The 23,560-nt window shown below is 41.6% G+C and overlaps 1 protein-coding gene and 1 long non-coding RNA gene across 5 annotated transcripts in view; both read right to left on the bottom strand.

Moving 5' to 3' along the window:
- GPATCH8 (G-patch domain containing 8) overlaps window positions 1-23,031 on the bottom strand; it is a 113,078-nt gene extending 90,047 nt beyond the window's left edge. For 2 of the 4 annotated variants that reach the window (XM_008012413.3, XM_037993715.2), the window contains exon 1: window positions 22,903-22,984. Coding sequence is in view for 1 of the 4 variants with exons in the window: in XM_008012406.3 (XP_008010597.1) it covers window positions 22,903-22,947 (45 nt within the window). In the remaining 3 variants the exon portion in view is untranslated. Of the gene's footprint in view, window positions 1-22,902 lie in introns of all 4 variants that reach the window. The other 2 variants (XM_008012406.3, XM_073005234.1) reach the window with 2 other exon arrangements.
- LOC140708686 (uncharacterized) lies at window positions 6,082-11,176 on the bottom strand. Its single transcript, XR_012088893.1, has 2 exons — window positions 8,777-11,176; window positions 6,082-7,056 (listed from the first exon to the last, which is right to left on the bottom strand). It is a non-coding gene; the product is annotated as an uncharacterized lncRNA (long non-coding RNA).
- Window positions 23,032-23,560: the final 529 nt, after the last annotated feature.

The raw sequence follows: 23,560 nt of genomic DNA, 5'->3' as shown, positions 1-23,560 counted from the left end.
CGGCCTTCCAAAGTGCTGGGATTACGGGCATGAGCCACCACGCCAGCCCAATTTATTTATTTGTTTATTTATTTATTTATTTATTTTAGCAGAAACAGGGTTTCACCATGCTTTGGCCAGGCTAGTCTCGAACTCCTGGACTCAAGCAATTTGCCTGCCTCGGCCTCCCAAAGTGCTGGGATTACAGGCGTGAGCCACCATGTGGAGCCCAGATATTTATTTTAAATGGCATTGATTCAAACATACATTTAGTTTTCATTTTAAAAGCTCAAAGGTAAACACAAAATAACATCAAAATATCCATTAAGGTTATATGAAACTTTTTAAAGTTTAAAGTCACAGACCACCTAATTTTCTTGCCTGGCTTCTCAATATTTGACACCAGAGTTGCCCTTTTGCTGCTGAAAAGTTGGCTATAAAAAACATGGGCAAACCAGGTGCAGTGGGTGGTTCACACCAGGTGGGTGGGTGGGTGGTAATCCCAGCGCTTTGGGAGGCCACCTCTGACACATTTTTATTAACTAAAGTCCATACTATATTCAGATTATCTTAGAGTTCCTCTAATGGTCTTTTTCTGTTCTAGGATCCCATAGAGGATATCACATTACATTTCGTTGTCATGTCACTTTAGCAATCTCTTGGCTATGACAGTTTCAAAAAACTTTTAAAAAGTAAAAACTAAATGTTGTAACTGTCATGTTAAATTTTGGCCTGATTTAATATTTCAATTTATCATAAGTGCTAAGATGTGTCCTGCAGCATAGTGGGATCCTTTGTCTAATTTTTATTACGTATTTGTTTGTGATTCAATCTCAGCTCACTGAAGGCTCAACCTCCCAGGCTCAAGTGATCCTCCCACCTCAGCCCCACAAGTGCTGAGACCACAGGCACATGCCACCATACCTGGCTACATTTTTTTGTATGTTTTTTAGAGACTGGGTTCCATCATGTAGCCCAGGATGGTCTCAAACTCCTGAGCCCGCCTCAGCCTCCCCAAGTGCTGGGATTACAGGTGTGAGCCCACCATGCCCAGCCCGTTTTTATTTTATTTTCTGAGACAAGGTCTCACTCTGTCACCCATGTTGGAGTGCAGTGAAACAATCCTGGCTCACTGTAACCTCCACCTCCTGGGCTCAAGTGATTCTCCCACGTCAGTCCCCCTAGTGGCTGGGACTATAGGTGCGAGCCACCACACCTGGCTAATGTCTTCATTTAAAAAAATTTTTTGGCTGGGCGCAGTGGCTCAAGCCTGTAATCCCAGCACTTTGGGAGGCCGAGACGGACGGATCACAAGGTCAGGAGATCGAGACCATCCTGGCTAACATGGTGGAACCCTGTCTCTACTAAAAAATAGAAAAAACTAGCCGGGCAAGATGGTGGGCACCTGTAGTACCGGCTACTTGGGAGGCTGAGGCAGGAGAATGGTGGGAACCCGGGAGGCGGAGCTTGCAGTGAGCCGAGATCGCACCACTGCACTCCAGCCTGGACGACAGAGCGAGACTCCGTCTCAAAAAAAAAAAAAAAAAAAAAAAAAAAAAAAAGTTTTTGTAGACTTGGAGTGTTGCCATGTTCCCAGCATGGTTTCAAACCCCTGGCCTCAGGTGATCCCCTGCTTTGGTCTCCAGAAGTGCTAGGATTACAGGCTTGAGCCACAGTGCCTGGCCTTTACTAATACTTGATTTTTTGTTTATTTTTGATATAGAGTCTTGCTCTGTCACCCAGGCTGGAATGCAGTGGCACAATCTCGACTCACTGCAGACTCTGTCTCCTGAGCTCAAATGATCCTCCCACCTTGACCTCCCAAAGAGCTGGGATTGCTGCTGTGAGCCATCCCGTCCAGCCTCTAATAAACAGTTTTTAAAAGCAAATTTGGCCAGGCTACCATTCCTTCAGTGAAGAGTGTCCCCACTCTTCCTGTGCCCCCACACTCTTCCCTTGCCCCCAGCCCTACGACCAACTCACTTTTACTTTGAAGTCTTGTCTGACACTCCTTCTCTGTGCTCCTTTAGCTTTATGTTCATACCTTCGTTATGGTACTTGTACTGTGATTCCCTGTTCACTTATCTCCTCTACCATAAAGCATGTTCTTTAAGTCCAGGAACTCTTTCTTCTCCTATATACTCTATATAAGAACATTTTCTAGTACATCAGTGAATATTACATGTTGATTTAGAATAACTAAGGGTCTCCCTGTCACCCAGGCAGTGGCGCAATCACAGCTCACTGCAGCTTCTACTTCCTAGGCTCAATTGATTCTACCACCTCAGCCCCCCAGGTAACTGGGACTACAGGCATGTACTAGCACGCCTGGCTAATTTTTGTTTGTTTAATGTGGTTTTGTTTTGTTCTTGGTAGAGACAGGGTTCTGCCATGTTGCCTATGTAAATAAAATGAGAAGAGGCTGGTTCATACAAGACAGTTTATATTTTATTCAAGTTAACCAAGGTAAAGACTCAGATCTTTCACATTCTTGCTCTTGCCCACTCCCTTCTCTCCATTTTTCTCCATTTCTTTTTTTTCCTTTAACAGCCTGTGTTGCCCAGGCTGTTTTCAAACTTGGGCCCAAGCAGTACTGCTGCCTCAGCCTCCAGAATAGCTGGGATTACAGGCACACAGTCTTTTAAAGGTGATTTGCACTGTTAAAATTATGACCATTAAGGACATTTTTTTGTAAAACGTTTTTTTTGAGACATTTTATTAGACTGACCTCATAGGTAGAACTTTAAAAAAAATTTTTTTTTTTTTTACAATTTTTGTAACCTCTTTAATCTTACCTCTAGATATGTTATCTAGTTTGATAGTCTGGTCACAGGTGAGGAAAGGTTGAGCAAGCAATGTCTTTAATTTTTTAGTACATTGTGGACCCCTTTATTAAAATATACTACAACACAAATAATACTAATGTAAAATGGATATTGTTAAAAGTTCAGGCTACACTGTAACAAGTAAAAAAAACGAAAGAAAGCCCTCCTTTCTCCTGTTTCATTTCTTAGAAGTAACCATTGTTTTCAATTTGTTACGTTTCAGGTTTTTAGTAAAGTTTTAAAATATACATGCTGTTTGGAAGAAGTGCTTTAGAAATACTGAATATGAGTTTATTGTAATTAGTAACTTTTGTGATTACTTTTAGATAGACAGACTTTATTTTTTCAAGTAGTTTTAGGTTTACAGCAAAGTTGAGCTGAAAGCATAGACACAGCCTCCCGCACATTTATTATAATACATTTGCTACAATAGGTGAACCAACACTGACACATCATTATCAGCCAAAGTCCATAGTACATTAAGGTCCACTCTTGGTGTACCTACCATCATCATGATACGGTGTACATATCATCATCTATGAGTTTTGCCAAATGTATAGGGCCATTTATCTACCATTACAGTATCACAGAGAATAATTTCACTGCTCAAAAAAATCCACAGTATCCACCTGTTCATCCCTTTACTTTCTTCCCCTCAAACTCCTGGCAACCACTGATCTTTTTACTGTTTCCACGGTTTTGCCTTTTCCAGGATGTCATATATTTGCAATCATTATGTAGCCTTTTCCAATTGGCTTCTTTCACATATTCCTGAATATGTATCCAAGGTTCTTCCATGTCTTCTCCTGGCTTGATAGCTCATTTCTTTTTAGGGCTGAATAATATTCCATTGGTATATCACAGTTTACTTATCCATTCACCTACTGAAGGATATATGGACTGCTGTGGAGTTTTGGCAATTACAAATAAAGAATGCTATAAACATCCATGTTCTTGGTTTTTGTGTAGACTTAAGTTTTCAGCTCCTTTGGTTAAGTACTAAGTAGTATGACTGCCGGACTGAAAGCTAAAAAATAGGTTTAGGTTTGTAAGAACCGCCAAACTGTTCTATCTTCTCTTTCTCTTGACGGTGTCTTTTGCAGAGCAGTTTTAAATTTTAATAAAATCTAACTTACCATTTCTTTCTTTCATGGGTGTGCCTTTGGTTTTCCATCTGAAAAGTTATCACCAACCCCAGTGACACCTAGTATTTTGTTTACTTTTATTTGGTGTTCCTGTCATTGTGATGAGACTACATTTATGTTGGGAGTAGGTGGAAAATATTTTGCGCTTCACTACCAGGGATTAGTGATTGCTGTTAATATTCCACTTTGGTGGGAGTTGATGGTGTTTATGTTTTTATGTTAACATTAAAGAAACCAATTAGCCTTATTTTAATAGGGTAGCTTTAATTCAGCTTAAATCTGCAAATTTGTGGAATTTTAGACCAAGAAATGACATGAGTGTCTAGTTCAAGTTCTTCATTTCACAAAGGAAGGTACAAAGAATGAGAAATACGACATGATCTGCATGAGGTTATACAGTGAATTATTAATGAAGACAGGACTTAGAATTGCTTATAACCATGTTAAAGAACTAAGATAAAAGATGTATTGGTAATTTTTTCTTGTATAACAAACACTTTTGATGATAGGGGTTTCTTATTCTTTTTCATTTGGTGTTGTGGCTCCTAATTTTTAAGAGGGTAAGTTTTAAAACAGTGAAAAATATAAAAAGTTTTTATACTTTTCCAATGTTGCGGCTAATTGATAGCTTTATTAAGGCAAATCAAATAAATGTTGAGAAGTACACAATTAAATAAGTTATCATTTGTAGAGCATTTCTTTTCAGGGTTTTATTTTTGTTGTTGTTTGGTTTTTTTTTTTGAGACGGAGTCTTGCTCTGTTCTCAGGCTGGAGTGCAGTGGCGCGATCTTAGCTCACTGCAACCTCCACCTCCTGGGTTCAAGCGATTCTCCTGCTTCAGCCTCCCGAGTAACTGGGACTACAGGCGTGCGCCACCACATCCAGCTAATTTTTTGTATTTTCAGTAGAGAAGGAGTTTCACCATGTTAGCCAGGATGGTCTTGATCTCCTGACCTCGTGATCCACCTGCCTCAGTCTCCCAAAGTGCTGGGATTACAGGCATGAGCCACCGTGCCCAGTTTTTTTTTTTTTTTTTTTTTTTAAAGACAGAGTCTTACTCTGTCGCCCAGGTTGGAGTGTTATGGTGCAATCTCAGCTCACTGCAACTTCCACCTCCTGAGTACCTGGGACTACAGGTGTGCACCACCACGCCAGACCAATTTTTTTTTTGTATTTTATTTATTTTTTTGAGACAGAGTTTTGCTCTGTCACCCAGGCTGGAGTGCAGTGGCATGATCTCGGCTCACTGCAACCTTCACCTCCTGGTTCAAGCAATTCTCATGCCTCAGCCTCCCGAGTAGCTGGGATTACAGGTGTGCGCCACCACACCCAGCTAATTTTTTGTATTTTTAGTAGAGACAGGGTTTCACCATGTTGGCCAGACTGGTCTCGAACTCCTGACCTCAGGTGATCTGCCTGCCTCGGCCTCCCAAAGTGCTGGGATTACAGGTGTGAGCCACCACACATGGCCCATGATAATTGTATTATAGTTACCGTACGGATACTCTAGTAGGGAATATAGGTGAGTGGTATACCAAATTCTCTGTACTATCTTTGTAACTATTCTACAAATCTAAAATTACTTTAAGATAAAACAAAAAACAGGCCAGGTGCAGTGGCTCACGCCTGTAATCCCACCACTTTGGGAGGCCAAGGCGGGTGGATCACCTGAGGTCAGGAGTTCATGACAGCCTGGCCAACATGGTGAAACCCCATCTCTACAAAAAAACAAAAATTAGCTGGGCATGATGGCGAGCGCCTGTAATCAAATCGCTTGAACCCGGATGGCAGAGGCTGCAGTGAGCCAAGATTGCCCCATTACACTCCAGTCTTAGGGACAGAGTGAGATTCTGTCTCAAAAAAAACTAACAAAAACAAAAAGTAAAACAAAAAACCTTCTAGTTATGGAAAAATCTCCAAGACATACAATTAAGAGGAAAAAATCAAACTGCCAGAAAATGTGCTTGCATGCTATGCTTTGGGAAAGTTAAGAGTGCATAATGCTTAGTATATTATCCATATATATATATATAGTATATATATGGATTCTGTGAAAGAACCACCATGCAATTGGAAATAGTGGGGTTGTCTCTGAGGTTCACTTAACTAAGTGGTTTTCTTTTCACTCTGAATCCTTTTGTCCTTTTTTTTTTTTTTTTTTTTCAGACGGAGTCTCTGTCACCCAGGCTGGAGTGCAATGGTGCCATCTTGGCTCACTGCAACCTCCCTCTCCCGGGTTCAAGCAATTCTCCCACCTTAGCCTCCCTAGTTGGGATTACAGGCACCTGCCATCACGCCCAGCTAATTTTTGTATTTTAGTAGAGATGGGGTTTCACCATGTTGGCCAGGCTGGTCTTGAACTCCTGACCTCAGGTGATCCGCCCACCTCGGCCTCCCAAAGTGCTGGGATTACAGGCGTGAGCCACTGCGCCCAGTTGCCTTTTGTTCCTTTTGAATGTTATACTAGAAAAACAAAAAGAGGAAGGAGGAAAAATGTGATTTCAAACCCCCAGGGCATAACTATAGTAATAATCATAGTAAAGATGACAATGATAGTAGTGGTGATATTTTATTTCTTGCCTCCCAACCCACCTCCCCACCAAAATTGAGTAATTCTGACAAACACAGACTTATCAGGATCATTCTTTCTAAAAACAGTATGACATCTGATTATCTGAAGGCCTCAAAAGGATCTAAAAGGTATTTTTTGCTGCTGTACCTTCCCTTTAAAACCTCACTTAGATCTCTGAATTTCCTTTAGATGTAGATGATCATATAACATATCATACAAACCACTTTGAGATAAAATGGGTATTAAGGCTGGGTACAGTGGCTCACACCTATAATCCCAGCACTTTGGGAAGCCAAGGTGGGAGGATCTCTTGAGCCCAGGAGTTCAAGATCAGCCAGGAAAACACAGTGACACCCTATCTTCATAAATTTAAAAAAAAAATTTTTTTTTAAAATTTTTAATCATGGTGTACACCTGTAGTCTCAGCTATTCAAGAGCCTGAGTGGGGAGGAGGATCCCTTGAGTCCAGGAGTTGGAGGCTGCAGTAAACTATGATCTTGCCACTTCAGTCCAGCCTGGGTGACACAGCAAGACCCTGTCTTGGAAAGAAAACAAAAAAAGAAAAAACAAAAGATGCTAACAGTAATTATTCCAAAATAAAAGGTATAAACTAAAACTCATGCTTATCCTAGCAAAAATTCATAGGTCCTACATTATAGCATTTCTAAAATTTAGTTTTAATGACTGCTTATAGGTATGAGCTGAGGGAGGTAAAAAATAAAGTTTAAATTTAAAAAAATGACTGCTTGGAACACTTATTTCATTATCTAAATCAACTCTTCCTTTCTGAATACTATATGCTTTCAAAGTTGAAATATAGTTTTTCATTTATTCTGATCAGGAATTTAAGTTCAAAAGGGTCAGACTGGAAGCAATCTAGCTTTTCTTAAAAAAAAAAAAAGTATTAGATTTTAAATTATATGCACACACCCAATTGACTTTCCTTCAACTGCCTCCACTCTTAAAAAAACTTCAACTTGTGGTAGGTCTAATGGCCAATGAATACAACCTGGCTGACCTGCCCTGCATGTCATTAAAACACACAGTACCTCCAGCTCCTTACAGGTCAAGGATTCTACTTCCAAACACAGGACAAATGTGGAAACTTCTCTTACAAATTTGGTTGTGGTGATCATTTAAAGTATCAGTAAAGACAGGAATTGCCTTAAATTCATCCAGATAAATGAAATCTTATTATTTGCTAACTGGTGCTGATTCTGACATCTACATAATCCCACAGCTGTACCCTTTACATGATTAAACTATACAGAAATGAGTAGAGAGAAATGAGAGCTGGAGGAGAAGGAATTATTACCGGGTGCAGTGGCTCACGCCTGTAATCCCAGCACTTTGGGAGGCCGAGGCAGGTGGATCACCTGAGGTCGGGAGTTCAAGACCAACCTGACCAACATGGAGTAAACCCCATCTCTACTAAAAATACAAAATTAGCTGGGGTGGTGGCACATGCCTGTAATCCCAGCTACTCGGAAGGCTGAGGCAGGAGAATTGCTTGAACGCGGGAGGCAGAGGTTGCGGTGAGCCGAGAGTGCACCATTGCACTCCAGCCTAGGCAAAAAGAGTGAAACTCTGTCTCAAAAAAAAAAAAGAAGGAATTATTAGGACAAGTCAAAGATCACAATCAAGAGCCTATAATCTCAAAAAGCAAAACACAATACTGAAACTCTAAAGAGCTGTTCTTATCCTCTTCCCTCTTCCTATAACTATTAAAATTTAATACAACTTCAGTCAGGTGCAGTGGCTCATGCCTGTAATCCCTGCACTTTGGGAGGCCAAGGCAGGTGGACTACAAGGTCAGGAGTTCAAGACCAGCCTAGCCAAGATGGTGAAACCCCATCTCTACTAAAAACACAAACATTAGCCAGGTGTGGTGGCGGGCCCCTGTAATCCCAGCTGCTCGGGAGGCTGAAGCAGAGAATTGCTTGAACCTGAGAGGCAGAGGATGCAGTGAGCCGACATCGCGCCACTGCACTCCAGCCTGGCGACAGAGCAAGACTCCATCTCAAAAAAAATATAATAATTAATACAAATTCTTTGAAAAACATTTTTAAATGAATAATATTACTCAAAGCTCAAAGTTGGTGGATCCTAGCTGGGCATGGTGGCTCACACTTGTAATCCTAGCACTTTGGAAGGCAGGAAGATCACTAGAGGCCAGGAGTTCAAGACCACAAAAGAAGACCCCGTCTCTACAAAAAATATAAAAAATTAAATTAACTGAATGTGGTGGTACACACCTGTAGTCCCAGCTACTCGGGAGGCTGCAATGGGAGGATCGCCTGAGTCCAAGAGGTTAAGAGTGCAGCAAGCAGTGATCGCACCACTGTACTGCATCCTGGGCAAATTTCCACTTTTGTCCTGTGTTTGGAAGTAGAATCCTTGACCTGTAAGAAATCCTGTCTCAATAAATAAATGTATGTATGCGCCATTAAAAATGGAATTTAAAAAGAAAATGTCCCAGGAGAAAAAGCCTATCCAAAAAGAAATGGACATCCTAGGGATTATTGGTGTCATTTCACTAGTATACTTAAAATTTATTTCAATTTACGGCCAGATGCGATGGCTCCCAGCAATTTGGGAGGCTGAGGTGGGTGAATCACCTGAGGTCAACAGTTCAAGACCTGCCTGGCCAACATGGTGAAACCCTGTCTCTACCAAAAATACAAAAATTGGCCAGGTGTGGTGGCAGGCACCTGCAGTCCCAGCTACTAGGGAGGCTGAGGCAGGAGAACTGCTTGAACCCAGTAGATGGAGGTTGTGGTAAGCCAAGATTACACCACTGAACTCTGGCCTGGGCAACAGAGTGAGACACTGTCTCAAAAGAGGAAAAAATTATTTCTATTTACAAAGTAGACAGAAACACCATTGTGATCAATTCCTAATGAACCTAATTCTTCACTGTTGTTTCCATAATCATATAGTCTGATTTACAACAACTTCCAGTATATTATTATAACAAACAAAGCTCTCTGAAGTCAGAGACACTAGAAATCAAGTCACTACCATTTGCTAGTTGTATAACCTTGGGCAAATTCCCAAACCTCTCTCTAGGCCCATTTCCCCCGCTATAAAATCCAGATTATTACACTATAGCATTGTTACATACGTTGTGAGGTTTAAAGAGGTACAAAGTAATAGATTATTATTTTAAAATACTGCTGAGGCCAGTCAATGACCCAGAGGAATAAACTTCACTTAATACATAAATTTAATTCTATGTTAATTGGTAGGAAAGATAATTGGCCAGCAATCTCAGCAAGTAACTAAGAACCTGAAAACACATCACACTGGGTCAAGGGTGCAGAAATATCACACACTCATCTAAAAATACATGTACACCTGTTTGACACATCAAATTCTTCTGGATAATGTGATTAGGACAAGAAATAACTGTTTTCCCAAAAAAGCACTATGCTGAAAAATAAAATTTATTTATTTTTTTTAATTTTATTTATTTATTTTTGAGACAGTGTCTCACTCTGTTGCCCAGGTTGGAGTGCAGTGGGGCGATGTTGGCTCACTGCAATCTCTGCCTCCCAGGTTTAACAAATTCTCATGCCTCAGTTTCCCAAGTAGCTGGGATTACCGGTACCAGCCACCGTGCCCAGCTAATTTTTGTAATTTTTTTTTGAGACGCAGTCTTGGTCTGTTGCCCAGGCTGGAGTGCAGTGGCATGATCTCGGCTCACCGCAACCTCTGCCTCCCGGGTTCAAGTGATTCTACTGCCTCAGCCTTACTGGGATTACAGGCACGTGCCACCACACCTAACTAATTTTTGTATTTTTAGTAGAGACGGGGTTTCACCATGTTGGCCAGGCTGGTCTTGAGCTCCTGACCTCAAGTGATCCGCCCACCTCGACCTCCTAAAGTGCTGCGATTACAGACATGAGTCGCTGCACCCAGCCAGAAAAACTAACTTTTAGCCAGGAGCAGTGGCACATGCCTGTAGTCCCAACTACTCAACAGACTGAGGTGGAAGAATTGCTTCAGTTCAAGTGCAGCCTGGGCAACACAGCAAGACCCTGTCTCTATTTAAAAAAAAAAAAAAAAAAAAAGGCCAGGCACGTTGGCTCATGCCTGTAATCCCAACACTTTGGGAGGCTAAGGTGGGCACGGATCATCTGAGGTCAGGAGTTTGGGACCAGCCTGACCAACATGGTGAACCCCATCTCTATTAAAAACACAAAAAATTAGCCAGGCGTAGTGGCGGGCGCCTGTAGTCCCAGTTACTCGGGAGGCTGAGGCAGGAGAATGGTGTGAACCTGGGAGGCGGAGCTTGCAGTGAGCCGAGGAGTCACTGCACTCCAGCCTGGGTGACAGAGACAACTCAAAAAAAAAAAAAAAAAAGGCGCCTGTAATCCCAGCACTTTGGGAGGCCGACACAGGAGGATCATGAGGTCAGGAGATAGAGACCATCCTAGCTAACATGGTGAAATCCCATCTCTACTAATAATACAAAAAAATTAGCCAGGCATGGTTGCACATACCTGTAGTCCCAGCTACTCGGAAGGCTGAGGCAGGAGAATGGCATGAACCTGGGAGGCGGAGCTTGCAGTGAGCCGAGACGGAGTCACTGCACTCCAGCCTGGGCGACAGAGCAAGACTCCGTCTCCACAAAAAAAAAAAAAAAAAAAAAAAAAAAAGTTTAAGGAAAAAAAAAAGGGAGATACCACCAACTAGTTTGGAGTTACTTGGATTAGACAAATATCTTCAAAATGTCTTGGCACCAGACCTGACATGTAATCTAGCTGGCAATAAACAGTAGCTGATATTATCCTCACCATATATCACAGTAGTCAACTTTTATAAAGGTGTAATGGTCAAGGATAAGCTTATAGTACCCTAACTTGGGAGTATCCAGTAGAAATACCATTCTCCTCTCTAATCTATTATTTTACTGGAACAAATGAACAAAATGGACTTTTGTCTTGTTTTCTTATACTTTTATGATAACACAATAACAATCAGGTACTCACTAATGTTTGGAAAATGGAATGGGATTATCTGCTAGACCCACAGACAGTGAAAAGACAAGCAAGAAGTCATAAATGACCAATTAAACCACTGGTTTATAACCAATTAAACCAATGGTGGTAAGTCATTAGTTTGTTTTTTTGTTTGTTTCTTTGTTTGTTTTTAAGACAGTCTCATTCTGTCACCCAGGCTGGAGTGAGTGGCAGAATCCTGACTCACAACCACCTCTGCCTCCTGGGTTCATGCAATTCTCCTGCCTCAGCAGCCTCCCCTCCGCAGTAGGTGGGACTACAGGTATGCACCACTATGCTCAGCTAATTTTTGTATTTTTAGTAAAGACAGGGTTTTGCCATGTTGGCCAGGCTGGTCACAAACTCCTGACCTCAGGTTATCCATCCACCTTGGCTCCCAAAGTGCTGGGATTACAGGCATAAGCCACCAAAAACTATTGGTTTTTAATACTGAGATGTTTCTGAAACAAAAATTATAATCTTTAATAAGCATACCAACTATTTCCTACCAGTTTATTAACTGGTACAAAATGCTGCCATGTATTAAAGTAGTACAATGTTTTACATACTGGGAATAATATCAACATTCTACATACCACAATGTATATACCATAGTATATATACCTTGAAGAGAAGCCAATCTATATACCACAGTAAACAGAATACTATACAAGAAATCAGCCAGGCTCGATGGCATGCACCTGTAGTCTCAGCTACTAGGGAGGCACAGGTGGGAGGATGGTGTGAGCCCAGGAGTTCAAGTCCAGCCTGGGTAATGTAACAAAATTCCACCTCTTTTATTTAAAAAGAAAAGAACAAAAGAAGTCAAAAGATCAAAGTTCAAACTTCAGCACTGCACTAGGCAAAATAATTTATCCGGGCCTCAGTTTCTTCATTTTCAAAACAGGATTAGTACCTCTTCTATTTACTTCACTGAATTATTAGAAGAACCAGAAAAGAACATTATATAAAAGGCATTTATTAAACCATAAAGTATAAAACTATACCATATTACTATTCTCATAACCAGGTCAGATTATCTTTGTAACATCCTGGTGCCTCAGTTCCTTAACTTTCCTACAATGATCTTGTTCCCCATTCTGCCTTAACCATGTACTCTCATAATCATTAATAATCTCAACCCTTCTATTAATATAACTGTTATTTCAAACATTGTATTCTACAACCACCACCTTCTATCTTTCTAGCTCCCACTCTAACAAGTACTTCTAGTACTCCCACTCTAACAAGTCTTAAATCCCATTAGAATCTACAATCCATTGATCCTACCAATTTTTCACCCTCTCACTACCTACACTGCTGCCACCACCCGCACTCCCAAAAGTCCTCATTCATCTCCTTACTAAGCTTAAAATCACATGGTCCAGCCGGGCACAGTGGCTCACACCTGTAATCTCAGCACTTTGGGAGGCCGAGGTGGATGGATCGCCTAAGGTCAGGAGTTCGCAACCAGCCTGGCCAACATAGTGAAACCCTGTCCCTATTAAAAATACAAAAATTAGCCGGGCATGGTGGCAGGCGCCTGTAATCCCAGCTACCTGTGAGGCTGAGGCAGGAGAATCATTTGAACCTGGGAGGCGGAGGTTGCAGTGAGCCAAGACCGCACCACTGCATACCAGCCTGGGTAACAGGAGCGAAACTTCATCTCAAAAAAAAAAGAAATCACATGGTCCATTATTGTAATCACCCCTCATATACGCCTTCTACCCGTTTGCTCCTATTCACATTAACTCTGGTTAAGAGAGACTGGTTATCAGCACTTTAACTATATGGGTATAGCACATCTAACAAACTATAGCTGAATTAATCTTCCTATAAGTAAGAGGGCTTTGACTGTCTATCCCTCAGCTTAAGCACCTTAAATAGTTAGTGCATTCCTGCTTATAGCATTAAAATAAAATTTATCTTTGCAGCCCTAGTCTCCACTTTTTCCCTATGCCCAATCATTAATTCATTGTCCTAAAAAAACAAATTCTGCTTGTTCTACTTCTTTACTTTTGTCCTGGCTATTTTTTCCAACTGAGTGTATTTCCATTCACTTGAAGGATGCAATCCCAACCTTCAAGATCCAGCTTAAATGCTAACTTCTTCATAAAAATATGCCCAGGCCAGCACGGTGGCTCACACCTGTAATCCCAGCACTTTGGGAGGCCAAGGCAGGCAGATCACTGGAGGTGGGAGTTCAAGACCAGCCTGACCTACATGGTGAAACCTCATCTCTACTAAAAATACAAAAATTAGTCAGGCGTGGTGGTGGGCGCCTGTAATCCCAGCTACTTGTGAGGGTGAGCCATGAGAACTGCTTGAACCCAGGAAGTGGAGGTTGCGGTGAGCTGAGATCACGCCAATGCATTCCAGCCTGGGCAACAGAGCAAGACTCTGTCTGAAAAACATAACATAACATAACATAACATAACATAACATAACACAACACAACACAACATAACATCATATCCAATCATCCCACTTTAAGGGTTCTCTCCTTTTACTTAGAGTTTTGCATTTATTAGCTATACTGTTTTTCTGATAACCATGCTGGTCTTATGAATAATAAACTAAACTTTATTACTTATGTTTATCTCTCCAACTAATATGAAAACTCCTTGAAAAACAAAAACAGGCCGGGCGCGGTGGCTCAAGCCTGTAATCCCAGCACTTTGGGAGGCCGAGACGGGCGGATCACGAGGTCAGGAGATCGAGACCATCCTGGCTAACACGGTGAAACCCCGTCTCTACTAAAAATACAAAAAAAACCCTAGCCGGGCAAGGTGGCGGGCACCTGTAGTCCCAGCTACTCGGGAGGCTGAGGCAGGAGAATGGTGTAAACCCGGGAGGCGGAGCTTGCAGTGAGCTGAGATCCAGCCACTGCACTCCAGCCTAGGCGACAGAGCGAGACTCCGTCTCAAAAAAAAAAAAAAAAAGAAAAAAGAAAAACAAAAACCCTTCTTAACCAACTACCCGCACAGTAACACTTAAACTACAATAAGTACTTCTTAGTACAACCACTATTCAAACACTGTTTTATTTAAGTTTTCAAAAATTAAGTCTATATTCTAGAAACTATTCTCAAGGTAAATATAACCCTTGTTATTGCTTGCACAGATGATACCCTAGTACAAATATTAAACCAATTAAATTTTCGACCACTTTTGCCCTTTCTTTAAAGATTCCTCATAATTTTACTCATAGCTCTCTATTCATAGCAACAAGGGAAATTACTGACTCTACAGCATACAATCCACAAGCATTAGCTTAATTTCTTTTTCTGTTATGTTTTGTATTGTTTTGAGACGGAGTCTCACTCTGTTGCCCAGGCTGTAGTGCAATAGTGCAGGATCGGCTTACTGCAACCTCCGCCTCCCAGGTTCAAGAGATTCTCCTGCGTCAGCCTCCCGAGTAGCTAGGACTACAGGAGCACACCACCACACCCAGCTAATTTTTTGTATTTTTAGTAGAGACGGGGTTTTGCCATTTTGGCCAGGCTGGTCTCGAACTCCCGACCTCCGGTGATCCACCTGCCTCAGCCTCCCAAAATGCTGGGATTACAGGCGTGAACCACTGCGCCCAACCTACCTTTACCTCTATAGTCAAGACCTACAGTGTCAAAATAATTTCTTGATTTTGATCAGCACTGCCTACAAAAAGGATGAAAAATTAAGCTCCTCTTTTCTCATTAACTCTGGAAGAATAATGTTAGGGGAGCTATAAGAGAGGTACTGACTTTTCCAACAATGTCATTATTAAAACGTCAGAAAACTCCATGACTTTTTTCTATTACAACTTTAAACCTGTGTTTCAATATTTTGTGTTTCAATTCTATGAAACACTAAGATGAACTGGAATTCCTCTTTGAAATCAATGTAATTGCCAAAGAGTGGCAAGGATGACAACAAATAATTGGAACTTCATGAGATGAGACCAAATGCGTATTACAAAGACACTTTCTGGTTGCTTGAGTGACATGCACACAGGAATTATTGTACCTCAAAACTATGATAAAAAGAATTAAAGTAAATGGCAGGATACCCCTGTTTTGCTCACTAACAATTTTAATTCCTTACTATCTATAGGGCTTACTAAACAAGAGTCATGTGCTACTAATCTGTGTACAATGTCAGAACAACTTTAGCTGCTTTTTCTTCCTAAATTAGGAATAAAATACTAAACATATTTGTTTAAATTCCAAAGAAATCATTTGGTATAAAAAATGACCATACAGCATATAGCTTCTTTCAGCCTGGGCATATTTAACTTTTTGCATTGACTAATACAATATGCATTAAGCACATTTGCTTAGACTTCCACAGTTAAATGGACAATTCACTTTTTATAAGTGGAAAATCATTACAACATCTTCTGGTATTCACTGCAATATCAAATCAATGACTTCTTTCAGTATTTGTGGTGGTCATCTGTAATTCCTTGGGTAATTACCATGAATCTGCTTTCACTTAATGCTAAATGGCAATGCTAATATGAAAAGAAAATTAATGCCAGACATACAAGCAAAAGTACTAAGTTGTTTCAGGGAAGGAATTTTAATAGAACTCATGAACTGGAATCCACTTTGAAGCTAGAAACCATTTTCATTAATAAAATACTAGAAACTAAGTCACAAGAGCAAAAATGAAACCTTTACATAGGTTTCTGATTCATAATTAAGATCTCATGAACTTCTGCTACTTCTTTTCAGAAAATGATCATCTTGGCCAGGTGCAGTGGCAGATGCCTGTAATCTCAGCACTTTTGGTGGGCTGAGATGGTAGGATAGCTTGAGCTCAGGAGTTGAGACCAGCCTGGGCGACATGGCGAAACCCCATCTCTACAAAAATGCAAAAAAATTAGCAGGGCTTGGTGATACACCTGTAGCCCCAGCTACTCAGAAGGCTGAGGTGGAAGAATCACTTGAAGCTGGGAGGTCGAGGCTGCCGGGAGCCATGATCACGTCACTGCACTCCAGCGTGAGTGACAGAGTGAGATCCTGTCTCAAAAAAAAATTTTTTTCATTTTAAAAAATTAAATTAAAAAAATCTTGACCACATCAAAAAAACAGACTGTCAGCTGGGTGCAGTGGTGCATGCCTGTAATCCCAGCACTTTGGGAGGCTGAGGTGGAAGGATTGCTTGAGCCCAGGAGTTCAAGACCGGCCTGGGCAACAAGTTGAAACCCTGTCTCTAAAAAAAATATGGAGCTTAGCCAGTCACGGTGATACATTCCTGTAGTCCCAGCTACTCGGGAGGCTGAAGTGGGAGGATTGCTTGAGCCCAGGAGGTGGAGACTGCAGTGAGCCAAGATCCCACAACTGTACTCCAGCCTGGGCAAAAGAGCCAGACACTGTCTCCAAAAAAAAAAAAAAAAAAAAAGAAAAACAGACTGTCCTTTAAAAAATTTTTATCATGTACCCAGATAAACAGAAATCACACGGAAATGTATCTCAATTATGAAGCAGCACAATTGCGATAGCTTATTATATATGTGTCTTAAAATAATTTTAGCCGGGCGTGGTGGCTCACGCGAATAATCCCAGCACTTTGGGAGGCCGAGGTGGGTGGATCACGAGGTCAGGAGATCGAGACCAGCCTGACCAACATGGTGAAACCCCATCTCTACTAAAAATACAAAAAATTAGCTGGGCGTGGTGGCGGGCGCCTGTAGTGCCAGCTACTCGGGAGGCTGAGGCAGGAAAATGGCGTGAACCTGGGAGGCGGAGCTTGCAGTGAGCTAAGATCGTGCTACTGCACTCCAGCCTCTGCGACAGAGCGAGACTCCGTCTCCAAAAAAATAAATAAATAAATAAAAATTTAAGTCACAAATTTTAGCTTTGGTTATACAATTTATCATAAAGACATGAGAAAATGTGATGAAAGAATCCCTTTGCAGTACTCTAATGAGAACTACGTTACATGTATAGAAGAAAAGGAAAGGTACAACAGGAATACTTGTTTTTCTATCATTCTGACTGTACTGTAAGAGACGTGAAATAACACTCAGTCTGATACCGTATTTGTCCAGATCTGTTTCTTCCTGCCTCCCATGCCTACTTTGAAAACAAATAATGAAATATATCATCACATGAAGCCCTCTCTTCCCAACCCCAGTCTTTCCTAATTACAACTTAAGTCTCTCTCTGCGATGTTATTCCTTGATATGTCCCACATTTTAAAAGTGATTATATACCATTTACCCTTCAAATCACCTCCAGGGAAACTTCTCTTACGCTGACTTTACTTTGGTCACTCTTGATCTCCTGAGAATGTATTAACTAATGTCAGTATCATTTTGCATTTGCTAATAATCATGTCAATTCAGCATCAGTATTTTGAAACTGGTACAACAGTGATTCTAATCCTTTTCACTTATCATACTATGAGACAGGAAAGAGTAATGATTTTACATAAGTTTCAGTATCCCAAGCCAAACTGACATTACTTTAAATAGCTTGTGGCATTTCTTCCAGATTACAGGGAGACATAGGAAAAACCATTTAAAACACTTGTCCATGTGTCATATCTGGCACATCTGCATTACAATGCCAACAATATTACATACAGAAAATATACTAATATCCTTCTGTGACCTAAATATCTTAAAACTATGAACCTCTTCACTTAACAGTCTCAACTAAGAATTTCCTGAGGGTCACATACTGGTTACATATGGAAACACAAAGAGGAATCCTACAAACATACTGCATAAATGTAATACATGACTAGCTTATTGCTATTTACCATTATGATTACTTACATAGATTACAGAAAGTTCTTGGGCAATTTCTGTATTTTTATTATGACCTTTAAGATAGTATGTCTTGTTTCTCTTATCAACTTATCACTCACTGATCTATTCCTATAGTTACTTTTCATTAGAAATAAAATGCAGAGGGCCGGGCACAGTGGCTCACACCTGTAATCCCAGCACTCTGGGAGGCTGAGGTGGGTGGATCACCTGAGGTTGGGAGTTTGAGACCAGCCTGACCAACATGGTGAAACCCTGTCTCTACTAAAAAATACAAAAAAAACAGCTGGACATGGTGGGACATGCCTGTAATCCCAGCTACTCAGGAGGCTGAGGCAGGAGAATCGCTTGAACCCGGCAGGCAGAGGTTGAGGTGAACCGAGATGGTGCCATTGCACTCCAGCATGGGCAACAAGAGCGAAACTCCATCTCAAAACAAAAAAAAGAAAAGAAATAAAATGCAGAGAACACTCGGAACACAAATCATCAGTCCTCTGCAGGTACATACGCTAAAGATCATTTCCTCACCAGCATTCAGCTGCATCACCAATAATAGCTGCGCAACCATAAAATGCTAAGCACTGTATCTTAATGGCACCGTATGGCTAGTTATACATCACTGTACAAACAAAACTTTCTTTAATGAACCTGTAATCCAAAGTGTGGATTATCTTAAGTTATATATTTTCCACTAGTTTGTGTAACACTTCAATCTGTGAACAAATATATCTTAATCTGGTAAATGCCGGCAGAAGTAACATCTCATTCAGAAATTGAGGTCAGATTCTTAAAGGAGTAGTTAAAACTCTTAAAACATTTGTAAAAATAAACACATCAGCTTAGATTACAAAGATTACCAAAGATTAAAAAAAAACAACACTTTAAAGGCTAGACAAAAGAATGTCTAAACTAAAACAGTTAACAATATATCCTCTATGACACAACGTAATTTATCATTGTTGAAAGCCTCCCTAGAAGCCATTGGGAGACCAGAAAGAAACAGATCTGGACAAAATCAAACAGAATAAAAACTGCAATTGTATCACCTTTCTAAAAGCTGCCTTATTCTTCGTCACCTATAAGTTTATCCTCCACATTTGATGACTCAATTACAGCTATATAAAATGTGTAATTGTCAGCAGCAGACAAAATGGTCACGAGGACAAGTTCAAGAGTCCAAAAGTCAGTATGAATTTAGGCTCTGCCATTTAACAGATGTATGTAATTGGCTAAGTTACCTAATTATCTGTGCCTCAGCTGAAAACGGCAGTAAAAACAGTACCTACCTCGTAAGGGTTATAGTGAAGACTATGAGATAAGACACATAAAGCCTGTGGAATAGGACCTGTTCGTTATTATAATAAAGTTACAAATTAAAAAAAGTTAGGTCCCTGATAATGATTAATCTCTATATTCATGAGTGCTTCAAGTGGAATACCACCATTAACCGTAACTTTTCACTATATATACAAAATACCTTTGAAACTTAGGTATTCATGCCGTGTGCGGAGGCTCACGCCTGTAATACCAGCACTTTGGGAGGCCGAAGCGGGCGGATCACGAGGTCAGTAGATCAGGACCATCCTGGCTAACATGGTGAAACCCTGTCTCTACTAAAAATAAAAAAAAATCAGCTGGGTGTGGTGGCGAGCACCTGTAGTCCCAACTACTCGGGAGGGCAAGACAGGAGAATCGCTTGAACCCGGGAGGCGGAGGTTGCAGTGAGCCAAGATCACGCCACTGCACTCCAGCTTGGGTGACAGAGCGAGACTCGGTCTCAAAAAAAAAAAAAAAAAAAGAAACATAGGTATTCACAAATTGTAATACTCAGCCCAACTCCCTGACTCCATAATAATTTCAAGAGACATCAAACTCTCCAAAATTTGCACTTGATAAACTGGTAAAGAGTGAAGCTCTACAGCTTTAAATCATCCTGCCAAATTAAAGGCAAAGAAAATAAGTCATCTCAAACTTACCAGGGAAGATGAACAGAAAAATTTCCAGTGCTACAAGATCTGTTGAAAGCAACAAGATCTATCCACTGTGTTTGGAAACTTACTATGATTTGTTTTCAAGTATAGTCAGTGGCTTCACCCAAAACCTTTTAAGGAGGCCACGTTTAATTTTGAATAACCTGAAGCCAAAAATGTTTCAGATACATTATTCACAGGAGAATCCTATTACATTACATTCTCTCACCAATAACTTCGAATCAAAAGACATCATTAAGTGAAAGACAATCTGTATTTTTCCCTTTATTAAAACACACAGAAAAATACCACTTCATTTTTAAATAAAAGTACTTTAAATGAATGTTATAAATTAACATAATTTATAAAAGTTTTAACATCTTCCAACTGTCTAAAAAGGTTTCCATTCCCAATACCTTATTTACCCAAAATGCTAGGACATCTGAATTTTAAAAACCAACATTTTCGGCCGGGCGCGGTGGCTCACACCTGTAGTCCCAGCACTTTGGGAGGCCGAGGCAGGCGGATCACGAGGTCAGGAGTTCGAGACCAGCCTGGCCAAGACGGTGAAACCCCATCTCTACTAAAAATACAAAAATAAGCCGGGTGTGGTGACAGGCGCCTGTAGTCCCAGCTGCTCGGCAGTCTGAGGCAGAAGAATCGCTTGAACCCGGGAGGGGGAGGTTGCAGTAAGCCGAGATGGTGCCACTGCACTCCAGCCTGGGCGACAGAGTGAGATTCCATCTCAAAAACAAACAACAAAAAAAAACCCCAACATCTTCCTGGCTGACCCAACTTAACGGGGGTTGGTTCTTCCAACATAGAAGCAGAAAATGAACTATACGTATCATCTTCAAAGGACTACCATGAAACCAAAATCAGGTTTTGCAATACCCAACTAAAGCATCAAAAGAGAGGGTCATCTTACTTAGAAACTGAGTGTTGAAAAAGTAGAGGCTAACCCCCTCAATTTTTTTCAGGAAACAGCATTCACACTCTGCTATCCACAATTTTCAAAATCTTCATTAAAGGCCCCGAAAATCCTGTTTGTTAAGCCTGCTGGAATTCTGTGGTTGACAGTCATCTTTCCTCAAAACTTAATTGTCCATATTATCTATTTTCGATTTTATTAGGTCACCTTGAGATTCTCTCCTCTGAAAAGCATTTGCGGGCTTTAGTTATCAATAGGTCTCTATTGGTAATTTAAAAATCAATAAAGCTCATCCTACACCTTGCAGCCTACTCATATTTTACAGTGCTTGCTAAAATATACATATATTTCTCAGGGATCAAAAGGCTAATATGAACTGCTTCAAACTTTGGTGAATCTGCATTATATACTTAGAACACCTTGAGATTCTTCTGTATTGTGCTGCAGCTATACAGCAAGCGCATGATCACAAGGCTTTAACAGCCTCCAGATCCCTTACTGCTGCAAAACTTCTCATAAGCGTTCTATGTACTACCTTGTTAACAGAGCTGAGTTAAAATTGTTAAACTGCTTTATCTATTTATTTACCAATCCTATCATCTCAGGGAATTCAAACTCTTTAAACTGCATTCTGAAACACACCTAGAGTGCTTTCCCATTGCTTTCAGTAGGATCTGCAGCCGGATAAAAACTTGAGTTCTGAGATTCATCCCCTGACCCAAATTGCAGTTGCCAGGATATGCGGTAGTAATGCAGAGGGTTTTTTTTGAGACTCTACGGATGTATTTTACCTAGAAATAGCCAATCTCTACTAAACCCCTTTTAGTCGTCGAGATTTCCGCGGTAACAATTTCAACAGCAAGGTATTTTCAACAACGAAAAAACGAGTTATTCTAATCTGGCCTTTATTTTTTACTCAATAGAGCTTGCCATCGTAAGGGCATTTTTCCATACCAACATTTGCAATTGAAAAAAGAAAAATCAAGCTTTTGGCACTAGTGACCCCACGCGTGGAAGGTCCATTATCATTACGCTTCTTACAAATCTTTCGAGATAGGATTTGAGGTTAGGCTCACATCGGATCATAGTCCAGTAACTTACTGTTTTCCAAGCCCAATTAACAGCCTAATAACAGCAGCAACACTTATGTCCCGGGAAATCTTAATGTATGACTAACCAATAAGGCGTCTGATAACGAAGGCAACCTTTTCCCAGGTAAGGAAAAGGAAAAGCAGACAATGAAAGCAACTGATTCATCACAATGAAAAAAGAAAAGAGAAGGACCCCAAAAGGATCCGTGAGAGCAAAATCCCGGGGTTCGGAAGCCTTGGCCTCAGCAACACTCGCCCCCAAGTCCTCCCAGCCCAACCCAACCACCCCTCTGGTCCCCTGGGAGCCAGCCCTTTGCCGGCACAGGCCGGGCAGACGCGGAGGGCACAGCCCCCCACACAGCTCCCAGGCCCGGTTCCCAAATCCGACGCCAAACAGGCGGAAGCCGCAAGCCCCGCGGCCTGAGTTTCTGGGGTAGAGAATGCGGGTGAGAGGAGATGCGGCCTCCCTCAAGCCGGGAGGCCTCTTGAGAAAGCAGAGACGGGAGAAGAGAGAGCCAGTTCGCAAGTCGGAGCAAAACCTGGAAGGAAAGAGGGCTGGGAGCCGGAGATGAAGGACATTCTGGGCTAGACCAGCGCCTTCCCCGCATCCTCGGCGACGCCCGTGTTTACCTGAAAGTCTCGGTCCTCGTTGAAGCGGGAGAAGCGGTCCGCCATTTTGCCGCCTTCACTCCTCTCAGGACGACGCTCTCCGGTTCGCTCCTTCCCTCCTGCGACACCCGCCCCTCCCCGGTTCCCCGCCTCCTCCCACGCCCACCGGGCGCGCGCAGCCGAGGGAGGGAGCGAGAATGCGCGTCCTGACTGGAGCCCCGCAGCGCAGGCGCCTGCCAGCCCTGGAGGCTGACCCTTCCCTCCAGCCCCTGCTCCGCGCGCGACCCGGGGCGACCCCGGTGGCCGCGCGTGCGCACTCCCGCCCAAGAGCCGCGAAAGCTTCCGGAGGGAAAGGTCAGAAGGGGCACCGTACGGACGAGTCTGAATGTTTTGCTGTCGCTCACTTCCCGGTATCTTTTCTCACTGTCGCTTTCCCGTGTGTGCAGAAGTCCATCGTCTTTACTAAATTTTGGAAGCGTAATGTTGGGCCGAAAGCGCGACTTTAGAGCCATACTACTTAGTTTCGAATCTCAGCTCACCCTGAGGATTCAACGGTGAACGAGACAGGAATGGTCTCCTCTTACGGGGATTTCATTCCAGTAGAAGAAGTCACATAACTCGTAGAATAGATTTTTTAAATATCAACAAGTGCCACAAAAAAGTAAAACTGGCCGCAGTG

Source organism: Chlorocebus sabaeus, chromosome 16 (genome assembly GCF_047675955.1).
Source record: "Chlorocebus sabaeus isolate Y175 chromosome 16, mChlSab1.0.hap1, whole genome shotgun sequence".
Classification (NCBI taxonomy): Eukaryota; Metazoa; Chordata; class Mammalia; order Primates; family Cercopithecidae; genus Chlorocebus; species Chlorocebus sabaeus.
This window is presented reverse-complemented; position numbering and strand designations above follow the sequence as displayed.